This window comes from Cetorhinus maximus, chromosome 16, assembly GCF_964194155.1.
Source record: "Cetorhinus maximus chromosome 16, sCetMax3.hap1.1, whole genome shotgun sequence".
NCBI lineage: Eukaryota > Metazoa > Chordata > Chondrichthyes > Lamniformes > Cetorhinidae > Cetorhinus > Cetorhinus maximus.
This window is the reverse complement of record NC_135894.1, coordinates 100,155,199-100,175,635: the sequence shown is the minus strand read 5'-3', so window position 1 is coordinate 100,175,635 and position 20,437 is coordinate 100,155,199. Positions and strand designations below refer to the sequence as shown.

The following is a 20,437-nucleotide window of genomic DNA, read 5'->3' as shown; positions in this document are numbered from 1 at the left end:
CGAGCCTGTTCCACCATTCAATACAATCTTGGGCGATCTGGTTGTAGCCTCAACCCCACATTCCTGCCTACCCCCGATAACCTTTCACCCCCTTGTTAATCAAGAATCTATCTAGCTGTGCCTTAAAAAATATTCAAAGACTCTGCTTCCACCGCCTTTTGAGGAAGAGAGTTCCAAAGACTCACAACCCTCTGAGAGAAAACATTTCTCCTCATCTCTGGCTTAAATGAGTGACCCCTTATTTTTAAAGAGTGACCCCTAGTTCTAGATTCTCCCACAAGGGGGAACATCCTCTCCACATCCTGTCAAGACCCCTCAGAATATTAAAGGGTCTAGTGTGAGTTCTGTCCAGCCGTAATATAACTTCCTTCTCTTTGCATTTCAGCCCCTTGAGAAAAAGGCCAACACTCCATTCACCTTTTAAATGATTACTTTTCTTCCTGTGTACCTGTTGTTCGTGGTTTTGGAATACGGGTCCGAATTTCAAAGCCCTACCTCACTACTTGTGAGGCAGCCTGAGAGCTTTCGTAGGGGTCACAGAATGATAGAAATTTACAGCACAGCGCGAGGCCATTCAGCCCATCATGTCTGGGCCGGCTGAAGAAAGGTGTGATCCAGCCTAACCTCAATTTCTAGCTCGTGAGTCATAGCCCTATAGGCTAGGGCACTTCAAGTGTATATGCCAGTCCTTTTTTAAGGGTTTCTGCCTCTACCACCCTTGCAGGCAGTGACTTGCTGAAATCTGCCGTCCTTACCTGGTCTGGCCTACCTGTGACTTCAGACCCACAGTAATGTGGTTGACTCTTAAATGCCCTCTGAAGTGGTCGAGCAAGCCACTCAGTTCTCAAGGGCAATTAGGGATGGGCAATAAGTGCTGGCCCATGAACGTATAAAAAAAATTCAGAAAGGTACAGAATGGGAAATGAAAAGAGACAAAGGAAGATTGGATGAAAAGAGAGAGAAAGAAGAAAGAGAAAAGAAAAGATACATAAAAGTAAAACATATCGGATTTAAAATATTTCAAATCTTTTAAAAAACAATCCATGAGTTGCAGGAATCTCCTCATTAAAAGGGTCCTCGCCCTGTTAAGTACCAGCCCTAACTTTCTTCAAGGAACTTCGTTCATTTAAACAGTGCAACTGTAGAAATTTTTATGACAATCGCAGGGAGGCAGAGGGGGAGCTGCCGTGTTCATGAAGCTAATGGCAGAGCAGTGCAACCTACCCAGCAACTTGTGACAATTCGTACGCACACCATCCTTCTCCCTCACCAGGAATGGCCGCATTAATTTACACACTAATAACTCTGTATGCCATTAAACTCACTGATATTCTCCCAGTCAATTCCAGTCTCTCATATTCCCCAGCTTCTCTCCATAAATAGTCCTCACCTTTCAGAGTGTAAAAACAGGAAGGAGAGAGAGAGCAAACGCAGGTGGTAGTCATTTATCCTGGGCTCCTGCCCACAGAATTGTGAAATGCATCTTTATTTATTTTCCAGGGGCATTTGGTTTCCCTGTGTGATCCAACGAAAGGATTTCACTCACATCAGTGGGAAATAAAGAGGTCCCCAAATTACTTAATTGCAAAAAGGAAGAATTTGCAATCTTGCCTGGAGTCATTAACTTATTTGTAATTTTTTTTTTGAGAGGAGAAAAGAGGTGGGATGATGGATTAATTACTCTCGGCCGTACACTACTTAGTGTGGTCAGCAGGAGTCAAAGATGTGGAAATTGGAAAGGATGAACAGGTTGAAGATTTGAGATGGGAAACGTTGCCAGTCCAGCGGCACTCTCTGCCAATCCCACTAACTGCATTAGCCCCCTTAATAACTGGAGTTGCCAGGGTAACTGATATAATTTTGCATGGCTACAAAAAGAACACATTACACTGCAGGGACTTGAAGCAATGCACACAAAACTGCTGGTAGGATTGATTACACCAATTTGCTTATAAACTTGGCACACAGACTTTGTGAAACTTTAATAGCTCCAGCACCAGATCATTGTCCTTTTGGGCTGCGAATGAAATGGGTCAGACTGATACCAACTAAGAGAGTCACTGGCACACTACCAACCTGAGATTAGAATGAGGGGCTATTTCTATGCTCAAATGCCAAAACTCTCTGTTAACTCTGTAATGATTTGTGAAGTTCGCATTATTCATTCTCAGGTGGTCAGTTTATAGCACAGGGTTAGATAGAGAGTAAAGCTCCCTCTACACTGTCCCCATCAAACACTCCCAGGACAGGTACAGCACGGGGTTAGATACAGAGTAAAGCTCCCTCTACACTGTCCCCATCAAACACTCCCAGGACAGTTACAGCACAGGGTTAGATACAGAGTAAAGCTCCCTCTACACTGTCCCCATCAAACACTCCCAGGACGGGTGCAGGACAGGTTAGATACAGAGTAAAGCTCCCTCTACACTGTCCCCATTAAACACTCCCAGGACAGGTACAGCACGGGGTTAGATACAGAGTAAAGCTCCCTCTACACTGTCCCCATCAAACACTCCCAGGGCAGGTACAGCACGGGGTTAGATACAGAGTAAAGCTCCCTCTACACTGTCCCCATCAAACACTCCCAGGACAGGTGCAGCACGGGGTTAGATACAGAGTAAAGCTCCCTCTACACTGTCCCGATCAAACACTCCCAGGGCAGGTACAGCACGGGGTTAGGTACAGAGTAAAGCTCCCTCTACACTGTCCCCATCAAACACCCCCAGGACAGGTACAGCATGGGGTTAGATACAGAGTAAAGCTCCCTCTACACTGTCCCCATCAAACACTCCCAGGGCACGTACAGCACGGGGTTAGGTACAGAGTAAAGCTCCCTCTACACTGTCCCCATCAAACACCCCCAGGACAGGTACAGCACGGGGTTAGATACAGAGTAAAGCTCCCTCTACACCGTCCCCATCAAACACTCCCAGGACAGGTACAGCACGGGGTTAGATACAGAGTAAAGCTCCCTCTACACTGTCCCCATCAAACACTCCCAGGGCAGGTACAGCACAGGGTTAGATACAGAGTAAAGCTCCCTCTACACTGTCCCCATCAAACACCCCCAGGACAGGTACAGCATGGGGTTAGATACAGAGTAAAGCTCCTTCTACACTGTCCCCATCAAACACTCCCAGGACAGGTACAGCACGGGGCAAGATACAGAGTAAAGCTCCCTCTACACTGTCCCCATCAAACACTCCCAGGGCAGGTACAGCACGGGGTTAGGTACAGAGTAAAGCTCCCTCTACACTGTCCCCATCAAACACTCCCAGGGCAGGTACAGCACGGGGTTAGGTACAGAGTAAAGCTCCCTCTACACTGTCCCCATCAAACACTCCCAGGGCAGGTACAGCACGGGGTTAGGTACAGAGTAAAGCTCCCTCTACACTGTCCCCATCAAACACCCCCAGGACAAGTACAGCATGGGGTTAGATACAGAGTAAAGCTCCCTCTACACTGTCCCCATCAAACATTCCCAGGACAGGTACAGCACGGGGTTAGATACAGAGTAAAGCTCCCTCTACACTGTCCCCATCAAACACTCCCAGGGCAGGTACAGCACGAGGTTAGATAGAGGCCTGGATTTTCCTGGAATAGTGGAGACTCCAAAGCTTAACTATAATAACACTGGGACTCAGGGTCCAGAAGTCCAGCTCCCCACTTCTGGCAGATCCTATGTTCCAGGGTGGGGGTGGGGGTGGGGGCGGGGTTGGGGGTGGGGGCGGTGTGTGGGGAGGAAGGTGTCGGGATGTGATTCACGTGTGGGAAGCCAGAGCCCAGCAGGGTCATTAGAGTTCAAACAGACCCCATTTTCGCTAGGTGAGGTCTGTTTCCCGCAGTGTTTACGATTTTTAAGTGTAGTCATAAAAAATGCATAAAAAAGATAAGGTCTGTGGAACTCTCAAGCTATCACATTATTTAAATCCCCTGCTCTGTAATTTTGAAAAAAAAAAACTGCCTGCTGTGTCTCCAAGTTGAAAAGTAATCAGTGCTTGCAATTTCAATAGATCTTTTAAAATGTTATGCATTCATGGGATGTGAGCGTCGCTGGCTAGGCCAGCATTTTATTTCCCATCCCTAACTGCCCTTGCCCAGAGGGACATTTAAGAGTCAACCACGTTGCTGTAGGTCTGGAGTCACATGTAGGCCAGGCCCAGATAAGGATGGCAGATTTCTCTCCTCAAAGGGCACTAGTGAACCAGATGGGATTTTACAACAATCAGCAATAAACCATTGTGGTCATCATCAGACTTTTAATTCCAGATTTTTATTGAATTCAAATCTCACCATCTGCTATGGCAGGATTCAAACCCCAGTCCCCAGAGCATTACCCTAAGTCTCTAGAATACTAGTCCAGTGATAATACCACTATGCCACCACCTCATTATAGCATTATTACTGCTTGACTGCTTCCACAACCTATCATTATCTCAGTGGGGGGGGCTTGTAAATTGACAGTTTGATTGTCAGCTCCAAGAGGAGCTAATCTCTATTAAATGGTTAGCTGTCTTTGATGTTGGGCTATGAATATAAATGTTTGCTTCTATAAAAGTGTTTAAGTACTTCAAGGGATTTAAGTGTATTGAATGGGTAGTACAGAACTTGAGTATTGCTGAAAAAAGAGACATGTCTAAGCTTTTCGCCTTGCACTCATCAGAACACTCACAAGAACACCAATATAAGGGGGAAAACAACAATTTATATTGTACGTGAAGAGGGTGCTGATTGGCAATGACACTTGCCAACCATGGAGAATGCACCACTGTTGGTGACTGACAGTTAACTGCCAAGCATCGTTTGAAATTAAAACCAGGCAGTCTGGCCCTGATTGGTCAAGGCACTGCCCTGAGGAGTGAGTCAGTAAATGGCTGTCGCTTGCGTGCACTGGAAGCTACGCATATTAATACACAGGGCCCTGTTCTTTGCAGACAGAAAGAACATGTACATACATTGCACCTGTTTCAGCTAAACAAAATGCCTGGTTTAAACTTCAAACAATGCTCAGCAGTTAACTGTCAGTCACCATCAGTGATGCATTCTCCACGGCAATGCCACTTGCCAACCAATTAGCACTCTCTTCACATACAGTATAAATAGTTGTTTTCCCCCTTATATTGGTATCCCTGTGAGTGTCCTGATGAGTGCAAGATGAAAAGCTTAGACATGTCTCACTTTTCAGCTGTATTGAATGGGCTTTTATCAAAGAGAGTTCTTTTTTTATACAGCGAAGGCTGTAATAGATCCTTAGGCCTGGATTTTCGCAAAGACTGGGGACTTCTCTGTCATTGTGAAAATGGCGTAAGAGGACAAAAACCGGAAGCCCTTCCCTTAAACACGGCACCTACCATTTTCGTGGGGGCAGGGTTGGGATTTGCACATGGATGTTTTGCGGAGGCAGATTCCCATATACCTCAGTAGCTGCCTCCACTCATGTCTAATGTTCATGACCTAGATGTGTGAAACACAATGTGTGCAGGTTGAACCTGGTAGGAGCAGACCTGAACTTTGAGGCTTTCGAAGAGAGGCGAAACGCCTTTGGAGAGGTAGGGTACCTCTTTGGATGTGGCCCTGGGATACCTTTCGAGGAGGTCAGGTGTCCCTTGGGCAAGGTAAGGTGCCCTTGGGATTGTAAATTAGCAACGAATGTGCATAAAAAGTGCAGAAACGCTTTAACTGTCAAGCTCCTTGGAACTGTCAAAGGTGTCAAAATGAAGTGTCAAAGGCAGCTGTCAATCTGTCACGACATTGAAAACTCCTGCAGGTTAAATCTTTGAAAAAGATGTCGGAGCGTTGAAAAAAAAAAATTGCTTGCTATTTCATTCTGTCTGTTAGCATAAGACTCACGGTTACCATTACTGGATTAGCACTGCACGATTGTGTAACCTTCCATTATCACAGTATGGTGCCTTCCATTTCATAGTTTGATTGACAGCTCCAAGTGGATAGACTATTTGAGGTAGGGCTATGAAATCCACTGTTCGTTTTTATAAGGGAATAAGCACTTGAATGAAATGTTTGTTTTTATAAGGATGTAGTTGAAGGAATGTTAATGTAATGAATGGGTTTGTTGAATGAGAGTTTTTTAAAAAATAAAGTCTGCAATAGAACTAAGACCTTTATTTAATTTAATCTCAGCATGGGTCCTGAGGTCTGCCCAGAGGGGATACTGGCTAAGTTGGCAAGGTAAGGGGGGTGGGGGCATGGGATGTCATGTGTTGGCAATAAGTCGGCATAGGGGCTTTACAGGGCCATGTGGGTTGCTGGATGAGCATAGGTTGGAATAGGGTATGACAGGCCATAGGTGGGTGGGTAGAGGGCATACAATGGCATAGAAGATATGAGGGCTTATGAAGGGTGGATGGAGGGGCATAGGTTGGCATAGAGGGTATGAGAGACAATGGGATGTGGGTAGAGGGCACAAGGTGGTGTGGGTTGGCTTGGATGGGGCATGTGGAGTGTGCGGGGGGGGGGGGGGTGGGGGGGGGTGTCGGGTTTTGTGAGGGATGTTTTTGTATTTTTAAAATCTTGGACATAGTGTCAGAGCACGGAGGCAGGCCTTCCATCCCGCCTGCTTCCACACCCGGCAGTCTCTGCACTCGTTCTGGGGGTGGTGGGCTCCACTCCAGAGAAGCCCACTAGAATGTAAATCCCAACTTCCAGGGCATTTTTCCTGGGTCGGGTCTGAAGGGTCTGGAAATGGCCCATCCCAGGAGCGAAAATCCAGGCTTGGGACTTTATTTTATTTCATCTCACCATGGCTCCTGAGGTCTGCCCATCGTGATTACTGGGTGAGTTCACATAGAGGCTGTAAGGATAAAGGGTTGGGAATTGTTTGGCATGGGTTGGCACTAAGTTAGAAAAGGGGCTCCAGGGGGCCATAGGGGTTGGGTGAAAGCAAAGGTTGGCCTTGGGGGTTATGAGGTGATGGGGGAGTCAGGGAAGGGTTGGCATGGTGATTGGGTGAGGGGTATACGGGGTCTGAGGTGTGAGGACTGTTATTTCCTTTAATGTTTTATTACAATTGGAACCAAGTCCCAGAGCATCAAGGTGGTCCTGTTTAAGAGCCCATCGTAGCACTTGGCAGTCCATGTGCCTGCCTCCAAACTGCTTCTGGCATCAGCGGGCTTACCTCCAGCACATCCTGCCAACCTAGAATGAGAATCTGGCTACTCAGGGCTTTCTCCCAAGGTGGGTGTACTGAGGCAGGAATTTTTCTGATTCTGTACACCCACTTTGGGAATGATAAACCAGGCCAGAGCGTAAAGCTCCCTCTTCACCGTCCCCATCAAACACTTCCAGGGCAGGTACAGCACGGGGTTAGATACAGAGTAAAGCTCCCTCTACACCGTCCCCATCAAACACTCCCAGGGCAGGTACAGCACGGGGTTAGATACAGAGTAAAGCTCCCTCTACACCGTCCCCATCAAACACTCCCAGGGCAGGTACAGCACGGGGTTAGATACAGAGTAAAGCTCCCTCTACACCGTCCCCATCAAACACTCCCAGGGCAGGTACAGCACAGGGTTAGATACAGAGTAAAGCTCCCTCTACACTGTCCCCATCAAACTCTCCCAGGACAGGTACAGCATGGGGTTAGATACAGAGTAAAGCTCCCTCTACACCGTCCCCATCAAACACTCCCAGGGCAGGTACAGCACGGGGTTAGATACAGAGTAAAGCTCCCTCTACACCGTCCCCATCAAACACTCCCAGGGCAGGTACAGCACGGGGTTAGATACAGAGTAAAGCTCCCTCTACACCGTCCCCATCAAACACTCCCAGGGCAGGTACAGCACGGGGTTAGATACAGAGTAAAGCTCCCTCTACACCGTCCCCATCAAACACTCCCAGGGCAGGTAAAGCACAGGGTTAGATACAGAGTAAAGCTCCCTCTACACTGTCCCCATCAAACTCTCCCAGGACAGGTACAGCACGGGGTTAGATACAGAGTAAAGCTCCCTCTACACCGTCCCCATCAAACACTCCCAGGGCAGGTACAGCACGGGGTTAGATACAGAGTAAAGCTCCCTCTACACTGTCCCCAACAAACACTCCCAGGGCAGGTACAGCACAGGGTTAGATACAGAGTAAAGCTCCCTCTACACTGTCCCCATCAAACACTCCCAGGGCAGGTACAGCACAGGGTTAGATACAGAGTAAAGCTCCCTCTACACTGTCCCCATCAAACACTCCCAGGGCAGGTACAGCACGGGGTTAGATACAGAGTAAAGCTCCCTCTACACCGTCCCCATCAAACACTCCCAGGGCAGGTACAGCACGGGGTTAGATACAGAGTAAAGCTCCCTCTACACCGTCCCCATCAAACACTCCCAGGGCAGGTACAGCACGGGGTTAGATACAGAGTAAAGCTCCCTCTACACTGTCCCCATCAAACACTTCCAGGGCAGGTACAGCACGGGGTTAGATACAGAGTAAAGCTCCCTCTACACCGTCCCCATCAAACACTCCCAGGGCAGGTACAGCACGGGGTTAGATACAGAGTAAAGCTCCCTCTACACTGTCCCCATCAAACACTCCCAGGGCAGGTACAGCACAGGGTTAGATACAGAGTAAAGCTCCCTCTACACTGTCCCCATCAAACACTCCCAGGGCAGGTACAGCACGGGGTTAGATACAGAGTAAAGCTCCCTCTACACTGTCCCCATCAAACACTCCCAGGGCAGGTACAGCACGGGGTTAGATACAGAGTAAAGCTCCCTCTACACTGTCCCCATCAAACACTCCCAGGGCAGGTACAGCACGGGGTTAGATACAGAGTAAAGCTCCCTCTACACTGTCCCCATCAAACACTCCTAGGATAGGTACAGCACGGGGTTAGATACAGAGTAAAGCTCCCTCTACACTGTCCCCATCAAACACTCCCAGGACAGGTAAAGCACAGGGTTAGATACAGAGTAAAGCTCCCTCTACACTGTCCCCATCAAACTCTCCCAGGACAGGTACAGCATGGGGTTAGATACAGAGTAAAGCTCCCTCTACACTGTCCCCATCAAACACTCCCAGGACAGGTACAGCACGGGGTTAGATACAGAGTAAGGCTACCTCTACACTGTCCCCATCAAACACTCCCTGGCTCAGGGAATTATGCCCAGGGTGCAGGCACCATTTACAACAGTTGATGTGGGATCTTATACGCCGACCTTACAGTGCATCCAGGGACTTGGTTTAATGTGCCAAGCAAAAGAGGCACCTCTGATAGTGTGGCATTCCCTCAGTGCTACCTGGATGATGTACTGAGCCCTTTGAGTTTTGTTTCAATCCACATCCATCCTGTTACCAACTACGCTGCCCTGTCACCTCCTGCAGGGCCTTTTTATTGGTTTGGTCAAAGCGATGAACTTGGACTAAAGCAGCTTCTGTTACAACGGTGTCTCTTGAAGCTATGGGTTCGCAGTGGTTAAGTTAGTGAATATTAATTTCCTTTAGGCAAAGCAAAAGGGATGTGCATGTATAATGGGAGAGAGCCCTCAGCTCACACAGCATCAAGCCCTTGCTCCAAGTAGTTAGCAGAAGCTTTTTGTATCATCGCAGCTGAGAGTCATCACTGAACTGAATGCAAACAAGGCCTTGAGCCTCCCTATCCAATCCTCTATCCTGGCCAGTACTTATCACTCAATCGACACTACTAAAATGATCTGGTCATTATCAGGTGGCTGTTTTTGGGATCTTGCTGTGTGCAGTTTGGCTGCCACGTTTCCTACATTCCAACAGCAACCATACTTCACTGGCTGCAAAGTGCTTTAGGGACGTCCTGGGGTTGTGTAACATGCTAAATAAACGCAAGTTATTTCTTTTTCCACACTCCCAAACGACTAACAACACTTTAAATAAAGCAAAATATTGCAGATGCTGGAGATGTGAAATAAAAACAGAAAATGCTGGAAAAACTCAGCAGGTCTGGCAGCGTCTGTGGAGAGAGAAACAGAGTTAACGTTTCGAGTCCGAATACGACTCTTCTTCAGAGCTGAAGGGAGGTAGAAATGTGATGGGTTTTATGCTGTTGAAAAGGAGGCAGGGGCAGGCGGTACAAAAGGGAAGGTCTGGGATAACGTAGAGGATGGGGGAGATTAAATAACAAAGATGTCACGGAACAAAAGGCAAAGGGAGTGATAACGTTTGTAGTAAAGAAACAAAGCATTGATCCAGAGTGAGCGTCAATGGCAGAATAAAGGACAACTGAGTCAAAAGCTGGCAATTGGCAAAAAAAAAATCAAAATGGAGGACAGAGTTCATGGTCTGAAGTTGTTGAACTCAATGTTATGTCCAGAAGGACAAGAAAAGGAATTGGTTGGATCGGGCCAGTGCCTCAGTGATGCAAGGCCCAATGCTCAATGGAGTCAACTCATCTTCACCCAGCCTGGAGCGAGATTAAAGGCAACTTGAGGGGAGAAATGTCAAGAAAGATCTTACCCATTTTCATGGTGGTCCATGATGTAGTGGTCCAGCTCGGTACCGGGTAGCGGCTGCACTGGTGGAGGGGGCAATGGGACATTGGACCAGTTGGAGCCCGTGTTCTTATGCGGCTTAACGCTGCTTTTGTTTTTCTTCTTTTTCCCACTTTTGCCACCTGCAAAGCGTCATGAGACATTTCGTCACTCTCCAGTGAAATGACACAGTGAGGACAATTTTTCAGACATACAAGGAGAGGGACTGCACTCCTGGTGGACAAAATGGTCTTTTCACAAAGTATTTACAGTGCAGAAACAGGCCACCTTACGCTCCACATGAGCATTCTCCCACCCGCTTCATCTAAACCCTTCAATGTATCCTTTATTTCTTTCTCTCTCATGTGTTTATCTAGTTTCCCCTTAAATGTATCTATACTATTCACCTCAACCACTCTCTGTGGTAGCGAGTTCCACACTCTCACCACTCTCTGGGTAAAGAAGTTTCTCCTGAATTCCCGATTGGATTTATTAGTGACTGTCTTACATTAATGGCCCCTGGTTCTGGTGTTGCAAGTGGAAGCATCTTCTCCAAGGCCATTCTTTCATACTCTTGAAGACCTCTATCAGGTCACCCTGAGTCTTCACTTTTCCCCAGTCCCAGCGAGTACAATCTGGTCTTTTCCCTTCCTCCCAATTTCCCTGTTAAGTTTCTTGGTCCTCTATCCTGGCTTCTCAAGGTCCTGGATCAGACTGGGATGCAGTTCTTTGGGTTCTGCACCTCGTCCGAGCTGGAGATCAGTGAGCAAGGATGAGCTAAGCAACAGCAGGTGCCCACTTGAATCACTTTGGTCTGGGGGCTAGGGGAGATGGTGGTGGTAGGGTGGGAATGCAGGGGGCAATTGATGGCTGGATACCCCAGTGAGAGTTAACACAAACAGGAGAGGGGATGAGGGAAGACTGCACCCTTCCACTCTGCCAAATCAAAATGAATGAACACAGTGCAGGTCAAAGAGGCAGATCTTCTCCGAATGGCCTAGGTGATAATTCACAGTGTGGTGACTGTTTCTTCAGCATGGTCATTGTACTTTGTACAGTTTTGCTTTTAATGCTACAATATTCCTTTCTATGTAAAACAGAGCTCAAACAAGTGAAGAAAAGGCTTTCTTTCAGTAAACTGAGTTTTTGGGTGCCGGTTTCATGCTGTGCACGATGCTACAAGCGATAGTGGGTGAGAGGGAATCAGCAGCTCATCGATGGGAGGGGTAGGTGATTGGTCCAGAGTCCAGTGAAGACTAGATCGAGCAGTTTGAGGTGGGTTTTGTCCGGGAGGTGAGTCAGAAAATGGCCAGGTGAAGTGAGGGAGGGTCTCTGTGTGATGGAAGGAAGTGGTCAGAAGGAAGTTGAGGTCGCGATGTTGCTAATCTTGGCCATGGGGGCACAAAGACCACCCATGAGCTCTTGATGCTGGAACTGAGGGTGGAGGGGCAGAAGAAAGGGGGTTTGAGGAGTTGATTAGTTGCAGACAAAAGGTTTGTCCTTCCCCCCACCTTGGGTAATTGTGAAGTAGCAGACTGTTTATGCTGAAGACTGTCACACACTAAACGAGTTCCACATTCTCACCACTCTCTGGATAAAGAAGTTTCTCCTGCATTCCCTATTGGATTTACTAGTGACTAAAACATGCTCGAGCCAATCCCGCCAATGGAACGACAAGGCTCAACTTGTCACAGGTGGTCCGTACCCTTCTGACTGGAGGTTGTGCAGGTGGGGACTGCGTGATAGGAGCGGGTGGGGTGGGAGATAGGGAAGGATTTAGGCCAAAGATACTGAGGGAAAGGATGAGGCAAATCAGACATCAGCAGCTCAGGTGTTGTGACAGGCAGAAGGTTAAAGAACCTTAAAGTGTTAAGAGTTTGAGAGTGAGGGAATGAATCAAGGAGATTTTTACTAGGGCTGAATAGTGACGAGAGTGAGGTAAGGACAAAGTGAGTGGTGTGAATGGTAAGGGAGAGGAGTAAGTGAGAAAGAGATGGTGACATAGCCACAACAAGAGCTTAAGCACTTTTGACATAGTAAAACATCCTAAGGTGCTTGACAGGAGTATTCTCAGACAAAATTGGACAGAGTCACACTAGGAGATTTCTTGACCAAACAAGTGGGTTTTAAGCAAGAGACAGACAGAGAGGCAGAAAGGTTTAGGGAGGGAATTCTGCAGCTGAGGGTTGAGGCAGCCTAAGGCACGACTGCCAATTGCGGAGTGATTAACATCAGGGATGCAAGTGAGGCTAGGATTTGAAGAGTGCAGCAATCTGGGAGGGTTGTGGGGCTGGAGGAGATGACAGAGATAGGGAGGGCTGAGGGCTTGGAGGGATTTGCAAACAAGGATGAGAATTTTATAACCTCTGCATTGCTTGATCGGGAACCAATGTCAGGTCTGTGAACACCAGGTCGATGGGTGAAATGGAGCTGGTGTGAATTAAGATACGGACAGAGTTTTGGATGAGCTGAAATTCACGGAGTAAGCAAGATAGAAGGCCGGCTAAGAAAGCATCAATATAGTCAACGAGAGATAATCAGCAGCGTGATTAACAAATGGAAATCATTAATGTAGACTGGTATTTGCAGAAGATTAAGGGGTGACCTAATTGAGATGTTTAAGATGATTAAGGGATTCATTAGGATAGAGAGAGAAGAGAGAGAGAGAGAGAGAGAAGCTATTTCCTGTGCTATGGGGAGTCCAGAACAAGGGGGCATAACTTTAAAATTAGATCCAGGGTGATATCTGGAAGCAACTTGTCACACAATGGGGAGTAAAAATCTGGCACTCCCTCCCCCAAAAAGCTGTTGAGGCTGGAAGTTAATTGAAAGTTTCAAAACTGAGATTGATAGATTTTTGTTTGGTAAGGGTAGCAAACCAAGATGGGTAAATTGGTGTCAAGAAGCCATGATCTAAATGAATGGCAGAACAGGCTCGAGAGGCCGAATGGCCTCCTAACATTCCTATGTAAGGCTACGAAACCAAGATGGGTAAATTGGTGTCAAGAAGCCATGATCTAACTGAATGGCAGAACAGGCTCGAGAGGCCGAATGGCCTCCTATCACTCCTACGTAAAGCGAAATGGGCAGGATGTGAAATGGGCTGCAGATTTGCTGTGGGCTGTTTTGGGCACTGCTGAAGATTTCGGAAAAGAGAAAGGAGGAGCCACAATGCAGGGAGAACCAAAAATACTGCAAGCTCTGGGACTCTGAATGAACAAACAGAAAACAGCAGAAGCACTCAGCCAGTCACAAAGCATCTGCGGAGCACGAGATGGGCTGGTGTTTCAGGCAAGACCGGTTTTGACAAATTGACCCATCTGAAACATTAACTTGTTTGTTGCCTTTCTCCGCAGATGCAGTCTGAGTGTTTCCAGTATTCTCAGGGGATTTTTGATTGTTTTTTTGAACAGATTGAGATGGTCAGGAGGAGAAACTGACAGGAGAATAGGGAATGGTCTTAGGTGTGAGTGTCAGTCAGAGAACTACACGCTTGTACTGTACGGCTGGTAGAGGATAAGTAAAGGAAGACAAAGTCGGGATGGGGGGTGGGGGTGCGATGCGGGGCAGGAAACATCACATGAGAACGATCTTATTTCAGTGCCAGGAACTGGGAAGGATTTACTGGTTGCACACAACGGGTAATTTATATGATAAATGGTGGCAAATGTTGCAGAATGTTGCACGCTATCTTTTCCTCCCCAGGGAGCTTTCGCTAAATGTGAGGATATTACACTTTGCTACTTCAGATATCGACGGTTCACTTCAAACACTCCCAGTGCAGCTAGAAAATGAAGTGCATGCAGTATAAAGCTCCATCTACACTATCCCATCAAGCACACCCAGGTGAGGTAAAACACGCATTGCATGCAGAGTGAAGCTCCCTCTAAATAGCGCCCATCAAACACTCCCAGGGCAGGTACAGCACAGGGTTAGATACAGAGTAAAGCTCCCTCTACATTGTCCCCATCAAACACTCCCAGGGCAGGTACAGCACGGAGTTAGATACAGAGTAAAGCTCCCTCTACGCTGTCCCCATCAAACACTCCCAGGGCAGGTACAGCACGGGGTTAGATACAGAGTAAAGCTCCCTCTGCACTGTCCCCATCAAACACTCCCAGGGCAGGTACAGCACGGGGTTAGATACAGAGTAAAGCTCCCTCTACACTGTCCCCATCAAACACTCCCAGGACAAGTACAGCACAGGGTTAGATACAGAGTAAAGCTCCCTCTACAGTGTCCCCATCAAACACTCCCAGGACAGGTACAGCACGGGGTTAGATACAGAGTAAAGCTCCCTATACACTGTCCCCATCAAACACCCCCAGGACAGGTACAGCACGGGGTTAGATACAGAGTATCTAAGGCCGATAGGGCAGCCGTCCAGTGGAAGGTGAAGGCTAACGAGGCAGCCCTCCAGTGGAAGGTGAAGGCTTAGGAAGCAGCCCTCCAGTGGAAGGTGAAGTCTGAGGGGTCATCCCTCCAGTGGAAGGTGAAGTCTGAGTAGGCTGCCGTCCAGTAGAAGGTGAAGGTTAAATCTGAGGGGGCAGCCATCCAGTGGATGGTGAAGTTTGAGAGGACAGACCTCCAGTGGAAGGTGAAAGCTGAGGAGGCAGCCCTCCAGTAGAAGGTGAATGCCGAGAGGGCAGCCCACCAGTGCCATCAAACACTCCCTGGACAGGTACAGCACGGGGTTAGATACAGAGTAAAGCTCCCTCTACAGTGTCCCCATCAAACACTCCCAGGACAGGTCCAAGTCAGTTTGGAAATAGATTAAATCTCCCTCTATACTGTTGATAACATGTGCTGTTTTCTCAATCTCAGAAGCATGTTTCCTACTCTACTAGACATGATCCCAATCTCCTATGAATTCCAACGTTTACGAGTGCGAGTTTAAAAAAAAAACACTCTTCCTGCTTTTATTAAACTGGTTAAAAAATTTCTGGGTTAAGCACTTTGTTTAAATAGTGAACAATGGGTTTTGCAAAAAGTGGTTTGTGATGTTCTGAGGTGGTTTGCAAGCTAGGGAGGGTTCTGCATCTTGGGTTTGTACCAGGTTTCCTCAAAGAAATATACCTTCAAACCTATCAGTATAACATCTACTCAGAAGCCCCATCTCTTGGACAACATTAGGTTAGTACACAAGGAATTGTTTGTCATACCTTGAAACATGCTCAACAACTCATTGACGAACCTGTTTACGACGGGGGTATGGTGTTAGTTTTAAGGACAAACCTGAGAGACTTCTTTCAGAGCTGTTGTGGGAGCTGGAGGTGCTGAAGTCCTCAGAATGGTTGTGAGGCATTCTGTTAGACAATCCCTCAGCCAATCGGTAGTCAGGGATGAAAAGCAGGGCTAAAGGTTAAAGGGTAAAAGTCACAGTGGCATCAGGTGTTTTAGCTCATGGCACAAGCACATGCAAGGACATGCAGTTAATGCAGATGCTGCTGAGGTTTTGAGGGAAAAAAATAAATAAACTGCTCGCAAAGTTAAAAAGTGAATCTCACCATCGGTGACCTTTATTTCAGTCACATCCAATCACTTTTGAAATTTATTTCAAGGCATTCAGCAACAAATCACCCCTGCGGAGACTATTCCACTTTGATCATCACAGTCTGGGTCACCAGAATTCAGAAGAGCTTCTTGACCTAATATTTCATCTTCCGTAGACTTGAGATCATCCGAAATTCTGCTGCTTGTGTCCTTACTCATAAGAAGACCTGTTCCCCTTTCACCCCTGTGCTCGCTGATCTACACTGGAAATGCCTCAGTTTGAAAATTCTCATCTTTGAGTTCAAACCCACCCATGGCCTCAGCCTCCCCCTTCCTTATTTCTGCAACCTCCTCCAGCCCTTACGACCCTTTGCCATCTCTGTGCTCCTCCCACTCTGGTCTTTTGTGCTTCCCTAACTTCAGTCTCTCCAGCATTGATGGCTGTGCCTGGAACCTAGGCTCTGGAATTCCCTTGCTAAAGCCCTTTACATCCTGGAAGACATTCTATATCTCCGCTTCTCTCTCTCTCTCTCGCTTTCTCTTTCTCTTTCTCTCTCTCGCTCTCTCCTCCTGTGAGATAGTCCTTAAAACATCCCTTTTTGGGCAAGTTTTAGGTCGCCTGTCCAAATACCTCTTCATATGGCTCGGTGTCAAATTTTGCTTGCTAATGCTCCTGAGAGCTTGTGACGTCTTACTGCTAAAGGCTCTACAAGTTGTACTTAATGTTCTATGATAAATATTTCATGGTAATTCCACTGTAGGAGCTGCAACAATTAAATTTCTGTCTGTCTTTAATTTTAATTTGATGCTTAATTGTTATTTTATGACAAGGTCATCTAGACTTGAAGTGTGGGAGGAAGCTCAGTTAACCTGCCAACAGCACAAAGACAATCTTGGGTTAAGGGCAATCCCAATAAATGTTAACATAAAGAACATGGCATAGAATGGTGAGATGAAGGCTAGGTGGGGTGGAGGGATATGGAGAGAAGGTGGGTAGGTGGGGTGGAGGGATATGGGGAGAAGGTGGGTAGGTGGGATGGAGGGATACGGGGAGAAGGTGGGTAGGTGGGATGGAGGGATACGGGGAGAAGGTGGGTAGGTGGGATTGAGGGATATGGGGAGAAGGTGAGTAGGTGGGATGGAGGTATGGGGAGAAGGTGGGTAGATGGGATGGAGGGATATGAGGAGAAGGTGGGTTGGTGGCATTTGAGTGATATTGGGAGAAGGTGGGTGCGTGGGATTGAGGGATATTGGGAGAAGGTGGGTGCGTGGGATTGAGGGATATTGGGAGAAGGTGGGTGGGTGGGTGGGTGGGAGGGATATTGGGAGAAGGTGGGTGGGTGGGAGGGATATTGGGAGAAGGTGGGTGGGTGGGAGGGATATTGGGAGAAGGTGGGTGGGTGGGAGGGATATTGGGAGAAGGTGGGTGGGTGGGAGGGATATGGGGAGAAGGCAGGAAGGCGGGATTGAAGGATATGGGGAGAAGGTGGGTAGGTGGGATTGAGGAATGTGGGGAGAAGGTTGATCTAAACTCAACCAGAGAGCTCATATTCAGATGAAGAGGAATGATGTTGAAATCTAATTAGAAATCTGTTGAATGGATTGCTTTATTTTCACACATATAATACCAAGGCCCCGATGGTGACACTCCCTCTTTAAAGTACAATTAAAGGCATTTAGTTCGTCTGCCACAAATGAACCAGCGCGCGGGAACCAACGTGAACTTACCCCAGGTGATACCATCCTCTCACTCACCATTATTAAACTTGCTCTGGTCCGGTAGCGAGTAACCACAGCCGGTCAAGTCAGGCTTCGGCTGGATGGAGGCCTTCCACTGGGGGTCGGGGAGATCCACGGCCAGCTCTTGGATGCTGCTGGAATGCAGGAGCTGGGTGGTGGCGTAAGGGGTGGCTTGCGTGATCTGGCCCGGACTGTTGAAGCTGGTCTTGGTGGTGACATCGATGCTGCTGTAAATGGCACTGTCGGAGAGCATAGTACCCGACTTCTCCCCCTGACCTGCTGCGGCACCCAAGCAGGGGGAGGAGGTGGAGGGGGGGGAGAGAAACCGGGAAGGAGAGCACAGAGAGACAGAGAGAGAGAGAGAGAAATGTAAAGCTGGTCAGTGACCTGTAGGGAAGACTGTAAAGGACCACACATTCAACATGAAAAATAAACATGTCATCTTCAATAAACGTGTCATTGGGACAGATATAGTCCATAAAACAACAGAATTAAAAAACAGTAAAAACTGGGAAATAAGAATACTGGTCCGAATTGGTTTCTCCCACTAGGATGATATACTGGCACTGCCCTGTGGTATCCCTCTGTGATATGCTGAATGCCCTTCACAATCCACTGAATACATCCATCCTTTAGATATAAAAACATCGGAGAAAATACGAGAGTTACAGAGCAGGAGGCCCAGTTGCTGGCCTCAGTTTACATTTCTCATCCTCCTACTGAAATCTCCACACAGCTTCGCAACCCTTGTGCCCACTGCACAACGTCCTCCAGCCCTAGGACCCTCCACAATCTCTGCACTCCTCCAATTCTGGTCTCATGTGCATTCCTGACTTTAATCAACTCCTTCACTGCTGGCTGTATCTTCAGCTGCCTTGGAAATTCCATCCCTAAAATCTCTCTGCCTCTCTACTTTTCTTTCTTCCTTGATGACACAGCTTAAAACCTACTTTTTTTATCCAAGCTTTTGGTCACCTGCCCTAATATCTCCTTAAGTGACTCGATGTTAAATTCCTGTCCAATACTGCACACCTGTGACGTTTTACTCTATAAACACCATATGGACGCACAAACGTTTTTTTTTAAACACAGAAACGTAACACTCTGAATTCACAAAATCACCTCAAGTTGGCTTTGCAGAGGCGTAAGAGACAATTGAATATTAAACCCCTCTTTGATCAGCTGAGTTGAGCTGAGCTCCCAAAGGCTGCTGGGAGCAAATTCAAATGCAACATGCAAGAGATGATTGGATAAGTACTTGAAAAGGGAAAGCTTCCAGGCCAAGGGGAAAGAGTGAGAGTTGTGAAACTAATTGGGTAACTCTTTCACAGGGCCAGCACGGGTACAACGGGCCAAATGGCCTCCTTCTGTGCCTTATCGATATATCTACATTCCCCCAGTCAGCTCGAGTCTGATCTGCACTTTAGTAAGATTATGGCTGATCTCCTTCTACTGCACTTTCCCTCAGCAGTTGACACTCATCCAGAAAATCACTCTGGCACTGATTAATGTCGTTCGAAAGGAAATTCTAGGATGGATGTTTAACCAGGGCTGTTGTGTGATTTCATTGGACAGTTTCAGCCCCCTGGTCTCCTATTTATTGATACATCGGCACTCAGCTCTCCTCTGAATATTGCTCCCCTGTTCTTCCTAAGCTCCCAATACCCTGTCCCACACACTCATTTTCTTCCTTTCACTCTCAATTCATTGCACCATCTACCCCTTGAACTGATTCTCTCTCATTATCCCTCTCTTCTTCAGTCTTTCCCCACTCCTCCCACAATCAACAGATTCTTAAAACCAAACTTCACATTGTCTACCCATCAGGTCTCAATTAACCTCCTGCTTTCTCCTATATTTTTCGCACCTTGGCTGCTACCCTGTTTTAAGATCCTTCACCTCCATAAATGAAGGTCACGGTGGTGGGGAGAGGGGGAGGAGAATTAATAAAACAATTTATATCTCATGTTTCAGAATTTGGTCTACCATTTTTTTTTTCCATTTCAGCCTGTCACAAACCTGTGAACAATGACAGACAGCTAATGCTGCTCTAGCCCATCCAACCTATCTCACAAAATGGTGATAACTTGTGTGACACAATATATCCACCCTCCACCCCACCCAAAATCAGGTGACTCGCACCACTCTCAAGCAGTGCATTCCAGATCCTAGACCCACTCCCCCTCTCTTTTCCCCATGGCTCTGCAACCTTTTTTTCCCTTTGTGTAATAGGCTTGATTTTCCAGACAAGTTTCTTGTAAGAAACTATGAACTTTATTTACAGGGCTTCAGCAGCAGTTACATGTTTCCATCAAGATCCACAACAAGACACAAACTCCCCCTAAAGTTCCCCACACTTCGGCTGATTTGTTCACACTGTCACGTGATACTACACAGTACAATAAGTCTTAAAGCTACAGTCACTACATTCCTTAAAGCTACAGTTACTACATTCATAAAGCTGCAGTCACTTGCTCCTTAAAGCCACAGTCACTACATTATTTAAAGCTACAGTTACTACATCCTTTAAGCTACAGTCACTACATTTCTTAAAGCTATAGTTACTACATTCATTAAAGCTACAATCACTCGCTCATTAAAGCTACAGTTACTAAATCCCTTAAAGCTACAGTCACTACATTCCTTAAATCTACAGTCACTCACTCCTTAAAACTACAGTTACTACATTCCATAAAGCTACAGTTAGTACATTCCTTAAAGCTACAATCACTCACTACATTCCTTAAAGCTAC

At 47.0% G+C, this 20,437-nt stretch overlaps 1 protein-coding gene across 1 annotated transcript in view; it reads right to left on the bottom strand.

The window, feature by feature from the left end:
- Positions 1–20,437, bottom strand: part of robo2 (roundabout, axon guidance receptor, homolog 2 (Drosophila)) — a 1,135,129-nt gene that overhangs the window by 36,577 nt on the left and 1,078,115 nt on the right. The window contains exons 23-24 of the mRNA XM_078560411.1: positions 17,700–17,963; positions 10,438–10,594 (exon numbers count right to left, since the gene is read on the bottom strand). Coding sequence (XP_078416537.1) covers positions 10,438–10,594; positions 17,700–17,963 — 421 coding nt within the window. The remainder of the gene's footprint in view (positions 1–10,437; positions 10,595–17,699; positions 17,964–20,437) is intronic.